Source organism: Cibotium barometz, chromosome 55 (assembly GCF_041138505.1).
Source record: "Cibotium barometz isolate CiBa-2024 chromosome 55, ASM4113850v1, whole genome shotgun sequence".
Taxonomy (NCBI): Eukaryota; Viridiplantae; Streptophyta; class Polypodiopsida; order Cyatheales; family Cibotiaceae; genus Cibotium; species Cibotium barometz.
Genome location: NC_141100.1, coordinates 13,224,369 through 13,244,264, shown reverse-complemented (window position 1 = coordinate 13,244,264; position 19,896 = coordinate 13,224,369). Strand labels below are relative to the sequence as shown.

Here is a 19,896-nt window from a genome sequence, read left to right as displayed (position 1 = left end):
AACCAATATACCTGTTTTGACTTGTTTGTGTTTTTGGATGGATAGGCCTTAAAAAATCTAACCTCAATTTCATAAATGGTTATAAAGGTAGAATGGGGGTATGGCATTCTATCTTCTGGGTGTGGTTATCCTAATCTTTAACATTCATAAGACTTTGTAAAATCCAACGCATCCTTTATTATTGTTGTTGGGCAACCACCAAAGTTTAGCTTACATGTTTTTTTTTCTTGTAATGTCTCCCCCATAATGACCTCCAGTTATTTGTTTTGATGTGCTTCCATGAGTACAACCTACTGTTCATGTTCCAACACACATCTTCTTAATACATTTTCCAATCATCTCTTATACATTTGCTGGGCAATGGTAGTAAAATGTTTGCTTTTGATAACCAATTTCCTTTGCTTATCTTTACTCTCATGGACTTTATAAATAGTCCCTATTGTAGAAACAGGATCATATATAGTACTAATTTCCCTTGAGGTAATGGACTAAAATTGACAGCAGAATGTTTAGCACTATTATAAGTAAATTCTCATAATGGAAGATACTCATCCCAATTGTTTTGCTTATGATTAACATATGCAAAAATGACTTGTAAACTTTGTATCTCGGTTGCTTACTATATCTGTTGGCAATCCATACAATCTATATAGATGATGGATAAACATTCTAGCCAATTTCTGGTATTTTTACTTCTTTTTTTTAGTTGGTATAAATTGTACCAACTTGGTTAACCTATCCACTACTACCCACATTGAATCATGCCCTCTACTTGTTCAGGGTAGTCCTACTATGAAATCCATAGAAATACTTTCCCAATTACCCTCAGGTATTTGTAGTGGTTGTAATATTCCACTTACTTTTTGTTGAGATATCGAGCTCGTCTAGTGAGACGGTGGACACTCTGATGACCCGCCTGGGGGATAGGCCCCACACTTATACCACTGGCATAGTTGGTGAGATCTTGGGTGATATGCGGCCAGTGGGATGACAGGCTGTGTGACAGCCATTCTAGAGACTGGCATAGTTATAGCGCCAGCTCATTTAGTTGGGTTCACACTATAGAGAACCCTTGTATGTATTGGTTGAGTACCTTTCATATTATGTGTACTCTTATCTTGTATATGGTGTGTTGAGTGTTGAGTAGAGAAGAAGAAGATTTTCAGCCTCTCACCTTGTGTGTTCTCTATTAGGGTTTTGTGAGTGTGTGTGTGCTTGCAAGAGCTCAAGCTCTCTTCCCCCCTGCATCTTTTCATGGTATCAGAGCTTGGTTTATGCTAAGGGCTGAGCTGCAAGCAAGAGAACCACAGGAAGCGGTACGAGGGTAAGAGCTTCAACTACTCTTTCCTATTTGTGTTGGTGACTACACCCTTGTCGGGAGCTCTACGGAAGGCACCGGCAAACGATCTCTGATTGAGGAGCTTTCTTCGCCGCAGGAGTAAAGCTATAGGGCAACTATACTGTCCTATTGTCTTATCGGACATAATTTCTGGGCCAAAAACGTGTTCTGGGCGCGTTTGAACCTCCGTTTTTCAAAAAGCAGGCGATTTCGAGCACTGTAGGTAAGTCATCGATTCTCTGCAGAACTCTGTTTTAAGAACTGCAGGAAGACAGATTGGCTGTGCAGACACACAGTGTGTACTGCAAAGAGGTCAACAGTTGCCATTGGGTGTATGTATGCACATTGAAGTCATTGGTTGTGACATTTGAGAGTTCTACAGTACCGTTGCAGAAAATACAGCAGTTTGTGCAGGACAAACCAGAGTGCTGTTTTTGGTAAAATTGTGTGTCTAGCAAAAATGTCAAATGATGGCATAACCTAGATTGTGGCTGAGAAGCTTGATAAGAATAACTTCCATGCTTGGAGGTTTAGGTTGAAGAATTTTCTGATGGGAAAGGGCTATTGGGACTACATGACACCATGATTGGGCACATTCAGGATGCCAAGTCCCCCAAGGAGGCGTGGGACACCTTGGTAAAACTCTATGAAACAAATACCAAGGCACGTAAGATACAGTTGAAGAATGAACTTCATACTGTGGAGAAAAAGAGCATGTCTTTGAATGACTATGCATTGAAGATAAAGGGTATTGTGGAATCCCTTGCATCTATTGGTGTGTCAGTAGATGATGATGATAAGGTGGAAGTCTACGTGGTCTCGGGCCACAATACAAGGCGTTCAAGATGTCTATTCAGACTCAGGAAAATATTCCCAACTTTACAGATTTGGTGTCTATGCTGATTATAGAAGAGAAGAGCTTGGGTGAAGACCAACAATCTTCACAAAACAAAAACAGTTCAGAACAACAGGCTTTCTACACAAGTTCAGGAAGAGGACGAGGTAGAGGGGACCGTGGACGCGGTCAAGGAGGTGGCCGAACCGGTAATCAAAATTATGGCCAACAGCATCACCAATAACAGTCCCAAAATACATCAACAACACATAGGTGGAAGAGGCGAATTCGGCAGGGGAAGTCAAAGAGGACGTGGAAATTGGCAAAGGCAATATAATGATGCACGTGAATGCTTTTATTGTGGTAAGCCTGGACATGTGCAGGCAGAATGTTATAAGAAGCAAGCTAACATGCAAAATGGGAAAGTGCAGCAGAACAACTATGCATCCTCAGCAATGAGCATGTATTTCCACGTAACAGATATGTGAGCAGAAATGCAATAGATGTTGTGCATTCAGATGTATGGGGTTCTACGAAGACCATGTCTATGGGAGGCTGCAGGTATTATTATGTGACATTCATTGATGACCACACAAGGAAAGTGTGGGTATATTTCATGAAGGAGAAGAGTGAGGTGTTCACTCACTTTCAGAATTTTAGAGTTTTGGTTGAAAAGCAAACAGGGAAATATGTAAAGTGCCTAAGGTCAGATGGAGGGGGAGAGAACTTCTCCAATGAGTTCTCTGAATTTTTGAAGAAGAATGGTATTCGGAGACAGTTTACATGCAGATACACTCCGCAGCAAAATGGAGTTGCTGAGAGGAAAAACAGGCACATTGCTGAGATTGTGCGAGCATTGATGGAAGAGAAGAATATGCCGCATAGCTATTGATGGAAGAGAAGAATATGCCGCATAGCTATTGGGCTGAGGCTGTTTCTACAGTAGTATACATCATGAACAGGACTCCAACTGCAGCCATACATGATGTAACTCCAGAGGAGAGGTTTACTGGGGCAGAAAACCTGATTTGTCTCATCTGAAAGTCTTTGGATGCATTGCATATGTGCATGTGCCAGATGAGCTGAGAACTAAGCTGGATCCAAAAGCTGAAAAATGTGTGTTTATTGGATATTCCCTTGAGCAAAAGGGATACAGGTGTTATAACCCTGCTACACGTGAGTTGAGGGTAAGTAGGGATGTTGTCTTTGATGAGATGAGCAGCTGGTATGCTGCTAAAAAAGAAGCTGTTGGGACTGATGTGAGTGGAAGTGTGGTTGCACAGAATGCAGGTCAGCAATCACAGTCTTTGAGTGGACCAGGAGAGTCCTCATCTGGTGGGTCCAAAGTAAAACATAACAGTGATGGAAGCATAAACAGGTATAAGGCTAGGTTGGTAGCCAAAGGATATGTGCAGACATATGGCATTGATTATGAGGAAACTTTCAGCCCAGTTGCCAAGATGGCAACAGTGAGAGTTGTGATAGCAGTGGCTGCGTCAAAGCAATGGTCTTTACATCAGATGGATGTAAAGAATGCATTCTTTACATCAGATGGATGTAAAGAATGCATTCTTGCATGGGGATTTGCAAGAAGAGGTATATATGTTGCAGCCACCTGGTTATGAGGATATGAGTCACCCCGAGCATGTTTGCAGATTGAAGAAAGCCTTGTATGGCTTAAAACAAGCACCAAGAGCATGGTCTGACAAGATTTTTGAATATCTTGTCACTATTGGCTTTCATGTAGCCAATGCAAATTTCTCGCTGTATGTGAGACATGGTGATAGAGGGGTTGTGCTTGTTGTCCTCTATGTAGATGACTTGATCATTACGGGGGACCATGATGCAGAAATCTTTGATGTAAAGATCTTGCTTAGACAGAAGTTTGAGATGAAGGATCTGGGGGAGCTCAGATATTTCTTGGGCATTGAGGTGATTAAGTCACCACATGGTATTCGATTACTACCGAGACACTATAGCTTGGACATGTTGTCCAAGTATGGTATGACAGGCTGTAAGCCTATTTCCATGCCATTGGATCAGAATGGCAAGTTGAGTGTAGATTCAGGAGAGATCTTGGAGGATCCTACTATGTATAGGCGCATAGTAGGAAGCTTGATCTACATGACGATCACCAGACCAGATTTGAGCTATGCTGTTGGGTTGGTGAGTCAGTTTATGCAGGTTCCATGGAAGCCGCATTTGGATGCATTGAGACACATACTGACGTATGTGAGGTCTACTTTGCATTGTGGACTATTTTATGAGACTGGGACAGAGATATGTGTACATGGGTACACAGATGCTGATTGGGCTGGTAGTATCTCAGATAGAAGATCTACTAGTGGCTTCATGTTTTCTTTGGGGAGTGCTGCTGTGACTTGGAGCAGCAAGAAGTAGCCTACGGCTGCTCTATCCAGTACAGAGGCCGAGTATAGAGGAGCTGCTATGGCAGCATGTGAGGTAGCTTGGTCTCAGCTTGGTTGAGAAAGCTACTTGCAGATTTGGGTCTATCAGTGGATAGACAAGTTGTCATTTTCTATGACAACATTAGCAGTATACAATTGGCCAGGAACCCAGTTTTTCATGCTCGTATGAAGCATACAGAGGTCCATTACCATTTTGTCAGAGAGAAGGTCTTGGCAAGAGACCTTGACCTTGTTTATGTCAGCACACAAGATCAGGTAGCTGACATCTTCACTAAAGCATTGGGTACAGAGAAGCTCCGCAGATTCAGAGCTTCACTTGGTGTACATGAGATGGAGTTGAGCTCGAGGGGGAGTGTTGAGATATCGAGCTCGTCTAGTGAGGCGGTGGACACTGATGACCCGCCTGGGGGATAGGCCCCACACTTATACCACTGGCATGGTTGGTGAGATCTTGGGTGATATGCGGCCAGTGGGATGACAGGCTGTATGATAGCCATTCTAGAGACTAGCATAGTTATAGCGCCAGCTCATTTAGTTGGGTTCACACTATAGAGAACCCTTGTATGTATTGGTTGAGTACCTTTCATATTATGTGTACTCTTATCTTGTATATGGTGTGTTGAGTGTTGAGTAGAGAAGAAGAAGATTTTCAGCCTCTCACCTTGTGTGTTCTCTACTAGGGTTTTGTGAGTGTGTGTGTGCTTACAAGAGCTCAAGCTCTCTTCCCCCCTGCATCTTTTCACTTTTAGGCACTCAGCTTTATTGACTTGGCATTTAGGGCATTTTATAACATAATTTTGGACGTCCTTCTTTAAATCTACCCAATAAAACTCTCTTTTAACAAGTGCGTAGGTCTTAGATATTACTGGTGCCCTGCACTTGGAATGTCATGACATTCTAGTAAAATATTATGACAAATATTTTCTTCTTTGGGCATACAAATGCGAACTTTATAAGTACCCATTATTCATGGAATTTTTTTTCTAATGATCTTTTTCACTTATTGACCCCTCTTTTTTAAGTGACACCTTTTATCACTTACAACTACATTTTCTTTACTCTTATTTGAGAGTTATTATCAAGTAATTCCAAACTACTTGATAGCTAGGGTCATTAGCACATTTTCCTTGTAATTGAACCAGCAACTCACATTCTAGTTGAGTAAAACTCAACTCACATTCTAGTTGAGTAAAACTCAACTCATTTATCATGGGTGCTCGACTTAGAGCATCTGTCACCCCCACGACATTAAATTTTGCTTTTCTATATTTGACTTGAAAATCAAACTCTTGTAGGATTTCAGCCCATCTAGCCTTCTTACCTTTTAACTCCTTTTGAGTAACCGTTTTTAAGACTTTTATGGTTAGACAATACTTCAAAATTAGCACCATAGAAATAATGATGCCACTTTTTAAGCATGTATAATTATAAATAACTAGTTCTTTTTCATAAGTTGAATAGTTACTTTGAGCTTTGTTCAACTTTTTACTTTCAAATAATTTAGAATTTGTTTAGAATAATTTATTTTTCCTCAATAATTGAAATGCTTTTCTAAGGTTCTCAATATGTTCTTGTTCATTTGGACTAAATACTAATATATCATCAATAAAAACCACCACAGATTTTTCTAAATAAAGATGGAGTATCGTGTTCATCATGGTCATAGAAGTAGCGGGAGAAATTAGCTAGACCAAAAGGCATAACTAAAAACTCAAAGTGCCCAAAAGATGTCCCAAATGCTATTTTTGGTATATGCTCAATTCTAATTCTTACTTGATGATATTTAGACCTTAAATCTATCTTACTAAAATATTTAGTACCTTTAAGTTGATCAAACAACTCGTCTATAGGGAATTTTTTAAATATTGTGATTGCATTTAATCCATAATAATCTATGCATTTTTTAAATATTGTGATTACATTTAATCCATAATAATCTATGCATTTTTTAAATATTGTGATTACATTTAATCCATAATAATCTATGCACAAGCGCATATATCCATATTTTTTCTTCGCCAAATAATATTGGTGAAGTCTAGAGAGACTTACTTGACCTAATAAAGCCTTGTTCTAAATATTCAACCAACTTCTTTTCAACGTCTTGTCTTTTAGGCAAACTTACTTTCTAAGGTGACTTACTAACCTTTTGGCAATGTTTCCGAAAAAACATCATTACATTCTTCTAATAACTTGTTCAAAGAAGAATTATCTACTTCACAAATACTTGAATTACACTTTTCACAATGGTTTTTAAATTGAGACATTGCATAACACAAAAACTTTTGTTCTATTTCATTATCTCAATGAAGCTTTTGGAGCTCAATATTACATATCAAAGGGAAAGATGGTACATTGTGCTCTCCTTGTAATGTAATATTTTTTTTAATATGTTAAAATGTTAGTGTATTATGCAAATAGCTTCTCAAAGGGAAAGATGGTACATTGTGCTCTCCTTGTAATGTAATATTTTTTTTAATATGTTAAAATGTTAGTGTATTATGCAAATAGCTTCTCAAAAGTGTTTTCCCCAATGAAAATAATTCAAGTCCCAAACAATGAAAATAATTTAATGTGCACTGTTTTTCCTTTAGGCTTATCATTACCATTCCATGTAAGTTCTTGTCCTTGGGACTTAGGACAATTCCTTTTATTATGTCTCAGCGGCGGCGGGCTGAAGACAAGAGAAACAAAGTTTTTCTTAACTGCTCTCTCGGAATCTTGCTTTTTTAGAAACTTACTAGGATTGGATTTTTGTTTTTTTTTTGAGGTTCTTCCTTTTGAGATATAAATTTTCTTCATGAGAAAAAATGCTTATGTTTTTCTTTACGATTTCCATTACCCATGGTATTGTCAAATTTTTTTTGCAAATCTTATAGCCTCATCTAAGTTTTTTGGCCCTTTGGAATGAGCTTCCTTCTTGTATTCACTTTTTAGGCCTCTAATGAAGTCTCTTAATTTTTGAAAATTGTTTATTCCCTTAAGCTTTAAGACAATTTCTCTATAGCAAGCTATATATTGAGTGAGATGTAAATTCTTTTGTTCCATGGAACAATTATCGTACTCCTCCCAATTTCGGTCTTCCTTATTTTCAAGAAGATATTCCTTTAAGAATAATTTCTTGAATAAATCCCAAGAATCGGGTACTTGTCTAGCTTCCACTAAACTCATCCACCCCACCACTTATAAGCTTTACCTTGTAAGGATAGGCTACCTTCAATAGGGTGGTTATCATGCACATTTCTTAAAAGATGTAGATCTTGCCATTTTTGTAGAAAAATATGGACCCACATCTTTATTTCTCTCCCTCTTCTCCACTAAAAGTGGGTACCTTTAAATCTTTGAATACCAGACCATGGTCTCTAGTTTTGGGACCCTCTTCAATTATGGTTTCATTTAACCCTTTTTCTATAGTTTTTTCCTTTCCCTCACCAATATTTTTAGCGATTTCTTTCTCCTAATCCTTCCCCTCCCATCAAGGAGCTAAGAAGGCCCATCATTTTCTCAAGTTTATTTTCTATATTAGAGATTTTTTCTTTCATTTCCTTCATTTTTATATCCTCATAACCATTAAGGTCTAAATCTTGCATATTTATTTCATTTGGTTTTGTAATATATTCTTCCATGTGGAAAGAGGGCATTGGGTTTCCCCCCTTCTCACCAATTTCATCTTTTCCACCTTGAGAAGTAATTTACTCTAACACTAAGCAAAATGGAAAATTTCTTACAAAGCTTAAAAAAAAGGCAACACAATGACTTTACTTGGTTGGGTAATTATGAATTGTTCCCAATGGTGTGAAGAACAATTCCGTTGATTCCTCCTTGTTGATATTTGCTTTAAAGATCCTTCAAGGTTGTCTTGTACTCCACTTGCTCCATATAGAACTCCAATGTATGCCCAATTTATTAGGCAAGAGATATTTTGTATGGAGAAGATTTGAGAAATATAGAGATTAGCTTATGGAAATGAATAGAAAAGAGATTAAGGAGTAGAGATTAGAGCTACCAATGAGTAGCTCAATGGAAGAGAAAGAGCTTGGCTCTGATACCAATGTAATGCTCCCTGCATTAGAAGCTTGAGGACTTGTAAGACTAGTACTTTGATTCTTCACCCAACCATATCCCAAATAGTCCCTAAACTCATGGTTATATAGGCCTAAGTAGTGTATGACCTTCCAACTTCAGCCCCTTGACCTTTAATTGGCTAGACATTACTTTTTCCTTGTCCAAACTATCCCTAGAAGGGGGACGCCTACTTTTGTGTCCCTTGGGCTTCCATTGTGCACCATCTATTCCCTTTTTATTTTAACTTTAATGCCTATTAACCATTGCTTAGGTATTTCCTATTTGAAATTCTCTGAACCTTATTTATATGCAACCTTTTACATATAAATACTCTTTCCTAGTCTTACCTTTCAGTGTTTCTTGTGTCAGTCTCATAACAGGATCATACAAAAGCACAAGAAGGAATCTATACCACAACAGTGGACATTCCAATTGACAAAGATGATTTGGTGCCAGAACTTAAAATTAGAATACAAAAAGCACCCATTAGTGGAGCCTTAATTAGCGGAGGATCAGGTGTCAATATTATATCTGAAGAATTTGCTTGAAAGATTGGTCTCCAAAAATGGGCGCTATAACTATGCCGTAACTTTAGTACTCCAAAGTGACTATCACACAACGTGTCATCTATTGGTGGCATATCAACCATAATCTCACTAATTGTGCCAACGACATAAGTACAGATACTATCACCTAGGCGGGTCATTAATATCTGCGTAGTACTAGTTGAGTTCGATATCTCAACACCATCCCTCGAGCTTAACTCCACACATTGTATTCCAAGTAAACTCCTAAACCTATGAAGCTTCTCTATGCCAAGTGTCTACGTGAAGACTTGATCCTCTATGCTGATAAATACCAGATCTACATCACCTACTTGAACCTTCTCTCTCACAAAGTGATAATGCACCTCAATGTACTTTGTCCTAGAATGATATAATGGGTTACTGACCAGTTATATGCTCCTCATGTTGTTACAATAAATGATAACAACCCTATTCAAGGGCTCACCCATATCACCAAGTAGCTTTTGAAACCAAGCTACCTCACAAACTACCATAGTAATATCCCTGTGTACTCTGCCTCCGTACTCCGTGATAAAGAAAACGTCAATTATTTTTTACTGCTCCAACTCACAGCAGCACTTCCAAAAGAAAACATAAAGCCACTAGTAGATCTTCTGTCTATGACACTACCAGCCCAATCAGTATCTGTGTACCCATATAGTTGTATCTCTATACTAGCCTCATATGAAAGTCCATAATCAACAGTGGACTTTATGTACCTGAGAATCCGTCTAGCCACATTTAAGTGTGGCTTCCGAGAGGCCTGCATAAACTGAGTCACAATTCCAATAGCATAGCTCAAATCTAGCCTAGTAATAGTCATGTAGATCCAGCTACCCACTATAGTGAGGTCCTCTATAAGCTCACCTGTATCTACAGAGGCAGCTTTGTGTTCTGCTTCAATGACAATGAAATAAGCTTACAACCTGTTATACGATACTTGGACAACATGTCCAAGCGCTCTGTAACAATAAAATGCCATGAGGTGTTCATGTCCAAGAAATATTGCAGCTCACCCAAATCCTTCATCTCAAACTTTTGCTTCAAAAGTCTGCTGACATCATGTATGTCAGCATCACTATAACTAATAATAGCATGATCCCTCTCTACGTTTTTCACATAAAGTAAAAAATTTACGTTGGATATTTGAAATACAATGGTGACAAGATACATTAAATGGTGACAAGATGCTCCCCGATTTTGTTTGACCATACTCTGGGTGCCTACTTCAAGCCATACAAGGCTTTGAGTAGCCTCCACACAAAATCTAGGTGTACATCACTCTCATAACCTGATGGCTGCATCATGTATAGTTCTCCTTCTAAAGCCATAGCAATGGAAGCTCTCATGGTTACCATTCGAGGAAAGGATCTCTAGTCCACTTTGCAAGTTGCTCTGACCAAGACCAATAGCCCCAAAGGTAACGTTCATGAAATGATCAAATAGCAAGTTTACACGTACACGCTGCGCTGGGCCAATCAAAAAGGGAGCTCGGTAGAAAAGGGCGACTGCGACAAACGATGGCGGCAAAAAGCGCAAAAAGGTCATACGAGAAAATGGATAATCTTGAATAATGCAGCATACGATAAATTGCAGAAATTGATATTGCGTGCATGCAAATTTGCAATTGGATAATTGGCTAATTTCTGCGTGCCAAAAATTATAGGCGTTTCTCCGCTCTTCTAATCTCTCTCATCTGTTCATTTCCACCATCTCCTGTGAGCCAAAGGTCTGTAGAGGTTTTCTTGTATGCTTTTCTGCAGCTCCGTTGAAAGCTTGCACACACACGCATTCTCTCTCTCTCTCTCTCTCTCTCTCTCTCTCTCTCCCCCCTTATTCTGAGCAAATTTGTAACAAGAAATGTTTCCCCCTGCTCGCTAGCAAGCTCTTGTACAGGGGCACACCCGAAGAACAACAAACTTTAAGATATCTCTCGACAGATTGGTGCAGCCTTAGAGCAGAAAACCTGAAGACTACGAAGGAAAGCCGTTTCTGTGCCTTATTGCTGTGCAGCGTAAAGAAAGTAGCAAACATCTTTAGGTTTTCTTCATGTTGAGGGGTGTGCAGCAGCATCGTATGAAGGTTTATGACAGTTCTGTATGTTTTGTGAAGGAGATCAATGTTTGAACTGTGGTTCTCTATGCTTGTTTTCTGATGAGGGCAATGCTTCGATTGGGAGCCAGCCAGATTGAAGCAATCTGCCGTGCATAATGAGCACACGATGAATGTGAAAGAGAGTAGAGCAAGGCCTATGCTATCAGCTTCAGGGACTTTGACAGAGAAGCAGCTTCTTCTGTCAGCAGAAGGTAGGTTTCTAGATGTCTTGCATCATGCTTTGCCAAGCAAACTTCAGTTAGCACCTTTTACACTGTTTATCGACGCAACTTGTAATATGAAGCTGGTGGTCTCGAAAAGTTAAGCCAGGGTTGGGGTTTCTCGAAAAGGTAATACAGGTTTGGGATTTCTTGAGAAGGTAAGCCAGAATCAGGTGCCTCTTGAAAAGGTAAGCCAGGGTTAGGATGTTTGCACGCTTGGTGCCGCAGCTTGGGGTGAACAGCCTTGAATAGAAGACAATCAGGGCTACAGTCTAGCAACTACAGTGAAGGGAAGCTTGCAGATGATGGAGGCTACATGTGATTACTGTGGAGAGGCTCCATCCACTGTGTATTGTGCAGCTGATGCAGCACGCTTGTGTTTATCATGTGATAGACATGTCCATGGTGCAAATGCAGTCTCACGGAGGCACTCCAGAACACTCCTTTGTGATGGCTGCAACCTTAGGCCTGCATTTGTGAGATGCCTCACAGAGAACCTTTCTCTCTGCCAATCTTGTGACACGGACAAGCATGGAAGCTCCCCCATAGCATCACATCATAACCGCCTCACTGTTGAGTACTTTAGTGGGTGCCCTTCTGCGGCAGATCTTTCTCTTGTATGGGGATGTGATTTAAATGAAACTGTTTCAACAGCTGCAGCATCATTGACAACAATGGCGTCTCCTTGCACTGAGGTTTCTAGCTCTCTTGTCGACAGCTTTGCTTCTGCTCAACAGCAAACTAAAGATGTTAGAAATATGTGGAGTGGCAGCGGGGTCACAGCTGATACTACCCATCGGCTCTCCAAACAAGGTGCTGTTGGTACACATGGAGAAGTAACTGAGACTGACAAGACTTTAGCTGGATCCTCCAAGGACGATCATGCAACACTTAGTGCTGCTGCAATGACCAAGTTATCCTCACATTCCGCTCAGGTAAGAACTCGCCCATATTAATTATGTTTTGCTTATTAGGTTTGACTAATGCTTATTGGCCTGGGCAGAGATGTTTTTTTTTTCAGAGGCACCTTTTTAAGGGGGTGTAGGGCAAGGGCTACACCCTTCACACATAAATGGCTTCAGGTCAAGCATTTGGGCAAAAGCTCATTTGCAATGTCTTTTAAAATTCAAGTTTGCCTCCAAAAATTGAAACAATTTGTATAAAAGAAACGCAAAGCACTTCGGAATCTGCAATTGAGCTGGAAAAGGACAAGAAAATGCTGTCTTCTGGGCTGGTGTATCAACAAGACCTTAAAGGAAAACAATTGAGAGATGTCTTATGGACATTGTGCCGTAGGCCAAGAAGAGATTTAAATACTTATGGAGAAATTAACAAAAGCTTTACTTTTAGCTGAAATGGTTTTGAGCATATTTCTGCCATAATTGGGTTTTGCTTGTGGGTGCCACCTCCATAGGAAATTCAACATATTTGTTGACATGAAGAAAATAAACACTCAAGTTGTTTTTTCTGGACCGTTCGAGTCGTCGTGAGATGACTTTAAAGAACCTCTTACTCATAGATACAGTTGGAGTTAGGAACAATGGGTAAAGTGGCTGTTGGTTTGAAATCATATGGAATGACTATTTTGGCTTGTACAGGATGACAATCTTATTGCACTTACGGAAGGCCTGGAATATGAATTGAAGAGTATGGAGCAGGGTGGAAAGCAGAAGCAAGTTGTTGTCCAACAATTGCTAGCACTGCAGAGGCTACAGCGTTCGGACCTGCCTTCTCAAATGTATGAGCAATCATCAGGTCCTCCTCTGTCAAGATGCCTAGAGGCACAGGCATCCAAACATTTTACTCGTGAAGATTCACAACAGAAAACACAGGGAGTGGTAAGGGACAGGCACCTTACCAGCTTAGACTGCCATGTGCTGAAGCAGCCTTTTATGGACCAGACTTTACTTTCAGAAACACCTCAATTAAGAAGTTGCAATGACCAGGTACACTCTACACTAGTTTTATTGAGCCATTAGATATGGGATATGTCTGGCCATACAAACTTCTGATATCAGAGCTCATATTCTTGTCTCATGCAGCTATGGTGCACAACTATTCAAGACCTAGAAACTTGTGGTGATGATGACGATTTATATCAGGGTTTTGTGATGTGTGAAGAAGACCTCAAATTTTCCAGCTATGAAGACATATTTGCTACCCCTCAGGATCAATCATTTGAAGATCTCGTGTCTGCCTGCTCGTCCATGGGTCAGAGCACATCTTTTTCAGAATCTAGTGCCCCGATGGAAAGCATACCAGAGGGAAGTCTTCTGAATTCACAAGTGGTATGTACTTTTTTCCATCTGTGTAACTTTATTTTAACCCATCTTTCCTACCATGAAGTGGGTGAGTGCTTGGGATGCAGTGGTTGATGTTTAACGTTGAGATATATTGATGACACTTGCAATTATATACCTTGATTGAACTTGAATGCTAGCAGTTTGAAGCCTAATCAGATTTTCTTCTCAAGGTCATAGCTTTTTGTATAAGTAAGTTGACCTCTCTTCAAGGCATATTTTCTTCAAAGGTCCATTAATAATTATTACAAGGGCATGAAAACCAAATTACCACATTAGGATAACTATCAAATGAGAAATATTGAAAAGAGTATGGTTTCAAAGTAACTGCTCAATCAGATAGCCCACTAAACATTTCAAAAGGAAAATGTCTGCCCATTATTTCTCTCTTAGGCAAATGTGATGTGATTGAGTGCCAAGCTAGGGCCGATACACCAGCCTAGTTGTGCATTAAGCATTCATGATAATTTAGTAGATTAACTACAATTAAATGAGAATGGAGATTTGAAAGCCTAGTTGTGCATTAAGCATTCATGATAATTTAGTAGATTAACTACAATTAAATGAGAATGGAGATTTGAAAGCATAGTTTGGTGACAAGATTCTAGAGAGTATTCATTAGTTGTCTCTTAACTAGGCGTCACAACAACAAGATCATCACACATGTCAACAGAGCTTAATCACCGCCTAGTACGACTTTTGAATCATTTCCAAAATTTTCTCATCTCGAGCTTTCTCCACCACCTCTATAGTCTTTTTTTGTGATTTACCTCACCTTTTTGATGTGTTCAATCTCAAACAACTCAGTATACAGTGCACCATATGAAAATTCACAGCCAAGTATGGAAAAGCTCAATCCGCCTAAAAAAGGTATCTTTTACTGGACCTTTATAATTCAAAGAACTCTGTGTCCTCTTTTGTAGCAGTTGGAGAGAATTTTAGACAGCTTTGCAGCTTGAAAGGTGACTAAGAGATTAGAGATTGCACACATTTCTGGTTGTTATCGGTTACTATAAGAAGAAGTTGAGAAGAGTCTTCTTTAGCATGTCCAAGTTGAAGCCTCTAAGCCATTCTTGTTGAGCTATTGAGCCTTTTGAGCCATGCTCAATGGCCTCTAAGCCATGCTTACTGGCCTTTGAGTTTGAAGCGGGAACCATATCTTGTGTCTTTGCTTCTGTTGGTGTACGGGACTATTGAAGGTAATGCATGCAACTCCACCATCACTCCGAAGGGGGGTTTGTTGGATATTTTGGAGTTAGTTTGGAGTCTAGTCAAATGTCCTTAGTGGTGTGAACACACTCTTATTCAGGGTCAAAAGATAAGGCCTTGGTGCCTATAAAAGCAATGTACATGGTGGAAGTATTCATATAATTCATTCATCATTGTGTTATGCAATCTTGCTCTCTCATACTTGAGCTGTACTGTTTCTCTCTCTCTCTCTCTCTCTCTAGCCCTGGTCACCATCACCTTCACCATGGCTTGAGTTTCCATCTCCTCCACCACTCTCACCTCCTTGTGATCCTGGGACGATGTTTCCAACGCAAATCACCCTCATTCATGTTGACATCCTCTAATTGCTTCCTCAAGTAAGCAACATGTGCCTCATTGCGCACAACATACACAGAAGCAAGAGTATCCCAAGCCTGTTTTGATGTACATGAGCGAATGTGTGGAAAAATACGCCGTTTCAGTGAAAGAGCAATCAATGCGTGCATCTCTACCATCCCATCGCAGCTGCTTCTCTGTAGACGGAGCAGGGGCAACAAAACTAGTTGCATCTGTGGTGCGGGATATACATGAGAATACTTAGCTGGCAATTTACAACAGATGCCCATAGTTATTTGATTGGATTGCTGTTGATAGCCTGGTTTGTGTCAATGTGGCTAAGTCAATTTGAATATTGATGAAGTAAAGCTGTTTTTGCATAAAAAGCAGTTTGATTAGCTGCCATGAGAGGGTTGCCAAGTGTTTTCTACATTTTGGCAGGCTTATGTGGTGGGACAGGCAAGCTGCATGTCATCAAAGTTGCAGACTTCTCAACCATCTGGGTCAGGTGCAAGACAGATGCAAACTGATGCCAATGTAGAGTCGGGAGCTTTTAGGAGTGGAGGACCATACGAGTGCAGCAATTACATAGCTTCTTTCTCTGTTTTGCCAGCACGCACTGCGATCTCGTTGTCTTTATCTGGAATGAGTGGAGATGGCCTCAGCACTGATTATGTAGATTGTGGGGCTTCACCATTAGTTTCAATGAATGAGTCTTCATGGGGACCTGCAACCCTTGATGCTGGAGCTATGGCTCAAGCTAGGGATAATGCAATGCTTCGTTACATGGAGAAGAAGAAAACACGGAGGTAAGGGTGTTACTTCTCTTGAATGCATGTTTAAATGTAGGCTTTGTGCAGTGCTAAAAAGGCCTACATACATGTTCACCTGGGAAAGTTAGATAATGAAGGATGTGATATTGCCCAGTGAAGATTTTGAATCTGAATACCGTACATGCTTGCATTCACAGATATGAAAAGAAGATCCGGTACATGTCTCGTAAAACCCGGGCAGACGTGCGAAAACGCGTAAAGGGAAGATTTGTGAAGGCAGGGGAAGCTTATGATTACGATCCACTTGCTTCGACTAGAAGTGTATAACACTAGTTGCTCTTCAATTGTTGGTGTACATACTACAAGCAATTAGCTTGTGAATGTATTGTAGAGGCAAGCTGGCTGCTGGGGCATTCTTTCCCAAGGGGCTGTATTATTGTTACATTCAAATTTTTCCTTGGTTTTGGCTGTTGTATCCTAGTGAACGAGAAAATGTTGTATTATTTATTTTTAGATGGAAGTGTTAAAAGGCATGGAAGACTCCAGGCTACAGCTGCTGCGCACACTTGTTGAGTTTGCTCATTATTGACGCTCACAAATTAGCTGTTGATAGCCCGGGCGAATGAGGCTATAGGCAGGCAGCAGGTAGTAGATGCCACATAATACTTTTTGGTTACCTGCCTGCATCGTGGGCACATGATACCGGCACGGTCTTGTAGGTAGCACTTTCAAGCTGTCAGAAATATGCATGAGTGGCCTAGACCTGTCTTTCGATGGGTTGATTGCCATTCTCTCTCTCTCTCTCTTTCTCTGTGGCTCTTTTTTTGTTTTTTTGTTTTTTTTGGCTTATTCTCATTATTAAAAAAAGACTCATTAATTAAAAAAAAACCCTTAAAAAAAAACTCTCTATCTTTTAGACCCTCCCTCTTTCTCTCTAACTCTCTCTTGCTCTACCGATGTTAATACATCTCTCTCTCTCTCTCTCTAGTTCTCTATAACTCTCTCTTTACCTCACTCTCTCCCTCACTCTCTCCCTCTCTCTTTAACTCTCTAACTGTCTCTATTTCTCTCAAAATGGCCAACTCTCTTCCTCACTCTCTCTCTCTCTCTCTCTAATTCACTTTCTTTACCTTTGTCTAACTTTCTTTTGAAATGTGTAACTCTCTTTATTTCACTCTCACTCACTCTCTTGTCTCTCTCTCACTCTCTTTTACCTCTCTTTATTTCTCTCAAACAAGCGAATTCTCTAACTCTCTATTACACACACACACACACACACTCTTTCTCTCTCTCTCAATCTCTCTTACTTGCTCTAATTGTCTCTATTTCTCTCGACTTGGTCGACTCTTTCTTCTCACTTTCTCTCTTTTTCAAACTCACCCTTTATCTCTAACTTTCTCTCTCTAATTCTCTCCTCTCTCTTAACTCTCTCAATCTCTTTAAGTGTCTTTTTCTCTCTCCAACACTCTCTTTCTCTCTAACCTATTTCACACACACACACACACACACACTCTCTCTCTCTCTCTCTCTCTCTCTCTCAATCTCTCTTACTCTCTCTAATTGTCTCTATTTCTCTTGACTTGGCCAACTCTTTCTTTATCCCTAACTTTTTCTCTCTAATTCTCTCTTCTCTCTTAACCTTCTCAATCTCTCTTACTCTCTCTTTTTCTCTCTAATACTCACTCTCTCTCTAACCTATTTTCTTTACCTTTCTCTCACTCACTCTAGCTCTCTCCCTTTAATTCTGTAACTCTCTCTTTACCTCACTCTCACTCAATGTGGCTCTCTCTCTTTAACTCTCTTACTCTCACTAATCCTCTCTATTTCTCTCAAATTGGCCAACTCTCTCTCTCTCTCTCTCTCTCTCTCTCTCTCCTCGAATTGACCAACTCTCTATAACACACTCCCTAATTCTCTCTAACACTCACACTCTCTCTATCTCTCTAACTCACACTCTTTACCTTTCTCTAACTCTCTCTTTTTAACTCTAAGTATCTCAATCTTTCTTACTTTCTCTATTTCTCTTGAATTGACTAACTCTCTCTCTCTCTCTCTCTCTCTCTCTCTCTCTCTCTCTCTCACTCTCTCACTTTAACTATTTTTCTAATTCTCTTTGTCTCTCTAACTCTCTTCAACTCTCTCTCTCTTTGTCTCTCTCAATATCTCCTACTCTCTCTAATTTTCTCTATTTCTCTCTCAGTATCTTTAATTCCATTTTTCTCTCTCTAACTTGCTAGCTCTGTCTAACTCTCTCTCTATCCTCTCTTACTCTTTGTAGCTCTCTTTCTCACTCTCACTCTTTCTCTACTCACTCTCAACTCTATTAATCTCTCTTATTCTCTCTAACTCTCTATTTTTCTCGAACTGGACAACTCTCTCTAGTTCTTTCTCTCTCTCTAACACTCACTCTCTCGCCTATTCTCTTTACCTCTCTCTCTCTCTCTCTCTCTCTCTCTCTCTCTAACTCTTTTATTATCTATGTTTCTCTTGAATTGACCAACTCTCTCTCTCTTTCTCTTTGTCTCTCTTGTTTCTCTCTAACTCACTCTTCTTACCTTTCTCTAACTCACACACATAAACACACACACACACTGTTAAAATTACAGCAATGTGATGAGCTATGGTGGATCAAATACTAGAATCAACATCATTAATAAAATGATTAGTAAATAATTAAGATGTGATTAGTGAGTAATTAATAAATAGCTTAATGTAGACATGGATAATAAAAAATAAAGTGATTAGTGAGTAATTAATAAATAGCTTAATGTAGGCATGGATAATAAAAAACTAGCAAATTTTCATTAGGTCAATGCCTCAATTTATAGTGTTTACATCCAAGCATCTAATCCCACTGATTTCTCCTTGATTCACTCCACCTCTTTTGCTTGATTCTCTCCACCTCTTCACTTTTCCCAGAATATCTCCCAGAATATCTCCACACTTCCTAAATCTTCTCATGCTACCCTTTATTCTCTCCTAGTAGATTCTTCTCACCTTTTCACAAGTTCTCTCACATTTATACATTCTCTTTTACAGCCTCTAACCAAGGGCTTGTTCTCGCACACACCCTATTCACTTGTATATTTCAACACCTCCCCTCAAGTGAATACTCCTAGAATACTTGGACTCTATACCAAGTTTTTCTCTTACTTGATAGTCCGCGACCAGTGTCTAGTACACCTCCCCTCAAGTTAACTTAGCACACCTGGATCCTGTACCAAGTTTCTCTCTTACTTGATAGCCCGCGAAGAGTGCCTCAAGTCCCTAAACTCATAGTCCTTGACACTTTCTCTCTCTATATGTCTAAGGCTTACTATAAGTGCCCGCGACCTTGACTAAAGTGCTCACACATACATCTACCTACCACGTGGCCTACATCATCGGTGGCTCAGAGGTGGTTTTACTTTGTTGGGGCAGGTTACATGGAGTTGTGGGGTCTCTCTCTCTCTCTCTCTCTCTCTCTCTCTCTCTCTCTCTCTCTGAGATTTTCACATGGCTCCTCACTCTTTGGAGCCTCACATCTTCTCTTGTCTTCAGTCTTCTTCTCGTGGCAGCTTCTCTTCTCGCGTCCATGTCTTCCTCTTCTTTCAGTCTTCTTGTGGCAGCTTCTCTTCTCGTGTCTATGTCTTCCTTCAATGCTTCCTTTAGATCTTCTTCTCGGTGTGGATCTTCTTCTCGGTGTGAGATGTTCTTCTTCTTTCATGGCTGGGGCCATGAGCTTGTCCG

At 40.0% G+C, this 19,896-nt stretch overlaps 1 protein-coding gene across 1 annotated transcript; it reads left to right on the top strand.

The window, feature by feature from the left end:
* The first annotated feature begins 10,945 nt into the window (after positions 1-10,945).
* LOC147607388 (uncharacterized) lies at positions 10,946-16,705 on the top strand. Its single transcript, XM_086790648.1, has 5 exons — positions 10,946-12,484; positions 13,148-13,495; positions 13,592-13,837; positions 15,836-16,203; positions 16,365-16,705. Exons 1-5 carry the CDS (start codon positions 11,852-11,854, stop codon positions 16,492-16,494), a joined length of 1,725 nt encoding a protein of 574 aa, XP_086646774.1. The 5' UTR covers positions 10,946-11,851; the 3' UTR covers positions 16,495-16,705.
* Positions 16,706-19,896: the final 3,191 nt, after the last annotated feature.